The sequence below is a fragment of the Colobus angolensis genome, unplaced genomic scaffold, assembly GCF_000951035.1.
Source record: "Colobus angolensis palliatus isolate OR3802 unplaced genomic scaffold, Cang.pa_1.0 Scaffold892, whole genome shotgun sequence".
In the NCBI taxonomy this organism is placed as follows: domain Eukaryota; kingdom Metazoa; phylum Chordata; class Mammalia; order Primates; family Cercopithecidae; genus Colobus; species Colobus angolensis.
The window spans coordinates 4,680-9,239 of record NW_012122843.1 but is presented as its reverse complement, the minus strand read 5'-3'; the positions used below and the strand labels follow the sequence as shown (position 1 = coordinate 9,239).

Sequence of the window (4,560 nt, the reverse complement as noted above, 5' to 3'; positions counted from 1 at the left end):
GTGTTAGCCAGGATGGTCTCGATCTCCTGACCTCGTGATCCGCCCGTCTCGGCCTCCCAAAGTGCTGGGATTACAGGCTTGAGCCACTGCGCCCGGACAATACATTTTTATTTTAAATTTATCTGTATAAGAGACAGTAAAAGTAGCCATGCCAAATTTTAAAGATGAATAAAATACTCTCAACCTAAAAGAAGCTTATGACAGTGTCAGAGAAAGAAATACGGCCACACAAGATGCAAGAATAATGATTCCAGTTGGGAAGATCAGGAAAGGAAGACCTACTGTGGGAGGTGGCATTTGAATTAAACCTGGTAGGAAAGACAGGGTTTGGCAAATGGTGATAATGGTAAAAGAAGGCTGATCTGAGAAGCATCAAATAATTGAAAAGAGAGAGAGCAAAATGGGAATAAGTAATTTTCAAGAAATAATGAGCAGTTAGTGGCAGAGAAAACAAAGTTTAAGATAAGTCGAAAGTATGTTAGGGCTATTGTATAGGAGGCCTGTAATAAAAAAAGTGCTGTAACATATAAAATTTTTTAAACACTGTAGAGATATTAATTTTAATACAAGTCATTCAGCAAAGATAAGCTTCTGTACAAATGAAAGTAGGATAGTCCAGTTGGGACAGTTGTCAAACAATGCTTGGACAAATGACAAAATTGAAATCTTAATTTACATCCCCAAAACAGACAGATTAAGACTGTTTAATATTCCTTGAAGATACTGAACTATGTGGCATCATTAAGAAGGAAATGCCAAAATAGTAGAATACACTATTCTGTGAAAAACAAATCCTAGAACTTTCAGGTCTGGGAAACTGTTGGCAGCTTTGCCAGCCACAGCTCAGGAGGGAGGCTGCAGCAAACAGCAACAGAGGGAATGAACAGGATGGCTCATTCGAGCCTACGATGGGCAGTTCAAGGTGACATAGGGACCATGATTATAACGACAAGAAGATGATGAATAAAAGAACATAAAGCACTTCAAACAATACAACTCCCCCCCAACCTAAAAATCCTAAAACTTTGTCAACCTCATTTACAAACCAAAAACTGAAGAAAGAAATTCTAAGTACAGAGAAAGAATGGAAATGCTGCCCTCAGAGAGGTATGGGAGAATTTTAGGAGCCAGGGAATAGCACATCTGTCTCAGGCGCCACAGAAGAGAGTCGGGGTGTTCAGGGCAAGGCACTCAACCCCAAGTTGTTCCAGGGTCAACATCTGTACTTAACCCAAGCCATGCCTTCATGGCACCCAAGCCAGGCAGCCATCTGCCAGGCTGAATCAGAGACAGGAAAGGAATCTGTGTCATTTGCAGTTCAGAAGACAGGCTGATCTTTTTAAGGGCATTATATAAAGTTTGTTTCTTTAGTGGTCAAACACTTCCATTCTAATACAGCTCCATTTGTCAAAGTCTTGGCAAGATTCTTCGTTGCAGATTAGTTCAGGAAAAATTCCGAAGTAACCATAGAATCCAGAAAAGGGACGTTTCCTTTCAAGCAACAGAAAACAAAGATTCACAAATAAATGTGTTCATTGTTGCCTGAGATATTGAGAACAGAAGAATCAGAACTCAGGCCGGATTTAAAAGTGAAATTTCCTTTCCAACATAAAAATAGTTCCTCATTTCCCAATTTTAATTAACAACTCTAAAGGTGGATCTAATCCTTTTTACTCTTATAACCTCTTCAGCAGATTCTGGATTCCCTGCTTGATCTCCTTGGTTCTCACACCATAAACAATGGGGTTCAGAGCTGGGGGAATGAGGTGGTGCAGGATGTTGAGCAGGATGGAATCCACAGGAATTGTCTTCCTGGCCAGGTTAGTGATGACCAGAACCAGCAGGACTGTGCTGAAGAAGAAGATGAGGATGAAGTGGGAACCACATGTGCTCAAGGCCTTGGCCACAGCACCCTCAGCCTTGATCCTCAGCACAACTTTCAGTATAAAAGAATAGGATATAACAATAAGGATAAGGTCAGAGCCCAACAGAGTCCGGCCTGCCACAAACTGGTACAGCAGATTGAAAGTGATGTCATCACAAGAGAGTTTGGACACAGACAGGCTAGTGTAGATGCAGTTCTTGATTATGTTTCCCACACAGTATCTGAGCCTGGCAGAAAGCATGGGAACAGGAAGAGAAACAAAGGCATTCCGGGCTATAACAAAGACCACAGCCCTAGCCACAAACTGGTCAGTGATGATAGATGGGTATCTCAATGGATGGCAGATGGCCACATAAAGGTCATAGGCCATGACCATGAATGTGCAGGACTCCATGGTCAAAAAACTGTTCATGATGAACATCTGGAGGAAGCAGGCTGGAAAGCTGATTGACCTGAGTTCAAACCAGAAGACGGCCAGGACCTTGGGGATGACGGTGAGGCAGAGCACGATGTCCAGCAGGGAGAGGAGGCTGAGCAGGTAGTACAGGGGCTGGTGCAGAGAGGCCTCCAGCTGGATGGTGATCAGGAGGGTGGTGTTAGCCCCCATGGCCAGGAGGAAGAGAAGGCTGAGAGGCAGGGACAGCCAGTGCTGCCAACTCTGGAAGTTGGGGAAGCAGATGAGGAGGAATTCAGAGACTAGAGCAGTGGAGTCATTGCTGGGTGATGCCATGTAAAGTTTTCTGATCAATCTGGGGACCCAGGGTACCTTAAAATGTAGGAGAGAAGTACAGAAACATAAAATGTATGCGTTCTAAACATAATAGAGTGTGAGTTTCCACTGAGGCCCTGTATCTGTCCCAACAAAGTTTTTAAAATCACTGTCTTCGTCTTCCCTTATATTTAACCAAGTATGTATCATATGCCAGCCACAATGTTTTATATTCTTTATCTCATTTCATCCTTTTAAAAAATACTAAGGAGTAATTAATATTGTTATCTTAATGTTACAGGTAACAAATAGAGATAAAGGAAAATTGTAAGAAGAATCTTCTACCACCACACAGTTTAAAAACCAGCAATCACAAGTATCATCTATTGTCATACATTTATATGATTTCAGTACACTTTACTAATTTTCACTTTACAATGATTTTCATTCATTCATTCATTCATTTCCCAACCCACTTATTCCAGTTCAGGGTTACAAGTGGTCCAAGCTTATCCCGGCAGCTTTGGGTTGGTTCCCAAAAGCTCAGGGAACCTGGACGACATTGCATTACAGGGAGCACTCACACACACAACCACTCAGTCACACTGGGAAAATTTAGACTTCAGCTGTACATCATTGGAATGTAGAAGGAAACTATTTGAGTCCCTGGAAAAAGTCCAGTCTGACATGGAGAGAATATGCAAACACCACACAGACAGTGGCCCCCGCCGGAAATCCATTTTTTTTCTTATCAATGTTATAATGACACAACACTGTGTGAAATGACATTACATGAGGACCTGCTCTCATCAAATGAGCTGAAGTTCATTCATTTGATGGAATAGAAGTCAGGGAGTGAGTTTTAGGCAAGTAAATCTATGCAGGAATCCACTTACCTGGTAAGTAAAATTACCTGTTCTTCCTTGTGACCAGGATCCAATTATCCTTAGCATATGTAATTTACATTCTGTAAACTCATCTGCTTTGATTATAACTGTTTCTTTTGTGGGGTATCATTTGTTTTCCCTGACTCTAAGAAGGGTAACAGCAATGACTGTCACAGCCAAATAGACCGAAAGTAGCCAGGGAGTCATGGCAAGATAAGAGAGGGAGCCTAGCTTTGGGAGGCCAAGGCAGGCAGATCATGAGGTCAGGAGTTCAAGATCAGCCTGGCCAACACCGTGAAACCCCGTCTCTACTAAAAATACAGAAATTAGCTGGGTGTGGTGGTGCATGCCTGTAATCCCAGCTACTTGGGAGACTGAGGCAGAATTGCTTGAACCAGACCCGGTGGGTGGAGGTTGCAGTGAGCCCACTGTACTCCAGCCTAGAGACAGAGCGAGACTCCATCTCAAAAAAAAGAGAAAAAAGAATAACGAGAGGGAGCCTAGGAAGCGTGTAATCAGCATAGCTACAATGACTGATCCTTCACCCCTGTCCCATTTGGCAGGTCTTCTCTAAGAGGGTTGAGGTGTCCATGAGAAGATATTAGAAGACTCTAGCTGCCAGAAAAGATAATGGAAGTATTTATTTAATCCAAGAACTTTCACCTTGAACATTCCAGATATTCTAAACATAAATTATACAATATACATTTTTAAAAATCTACCCATTGTAGTCCTTTGAAACAAATAAAGAATTCAGGAGTTAAAACCGGAGTAGGCAAAATTATGTATCAGATCTGCCCTGCATTTCTTTTTTTTTTTTTTTTTTTTTTACCTTTACTGTCCTACTTCAGGGGTGCATCAACTGCTAACTTTGTGTTATAATCTTTTATTATTATTATTATTATTATACTTTAAGTTCTAGGGTACATGTGCACAACATGCAGGTTTGTTACATATGTATACATGGGCCATGTAGGTGTGCTGCACCCATCAACTCGTCAGCACCCATCAAATCGTCATTTACATCAGGTATAACTCCCAATGCAAACCCTCCCCCCTCCCCACTCCCCATGATAGGC

General features: G+C 41.8%; 1 protein-coding gene across 1 annotated transcript; it reads right to left on the bottom strand.

Moving 5' to 3' along the window:
* Positions 1–1,624: 1,624 nt before the first annotated feature.
* Positions 1,625–2,813, bottom strand: LOC105503959 (olfactory receptor 56A4). The gene has a single exon (XM_011931100.1). The coding sequence runs from the start codon at positions 2,613–2,615 to the stop codon at positions 1,677–1,679; it is 939 nt and encodes a 312-aa protein (XP_011786490.1). The 5' UTR covers positions 2,616–2,813; the 3' UTR covers positions 1,625–1,676.
* Positions 2,814–4,560: the final 1,747 nt, after the last annotated feature.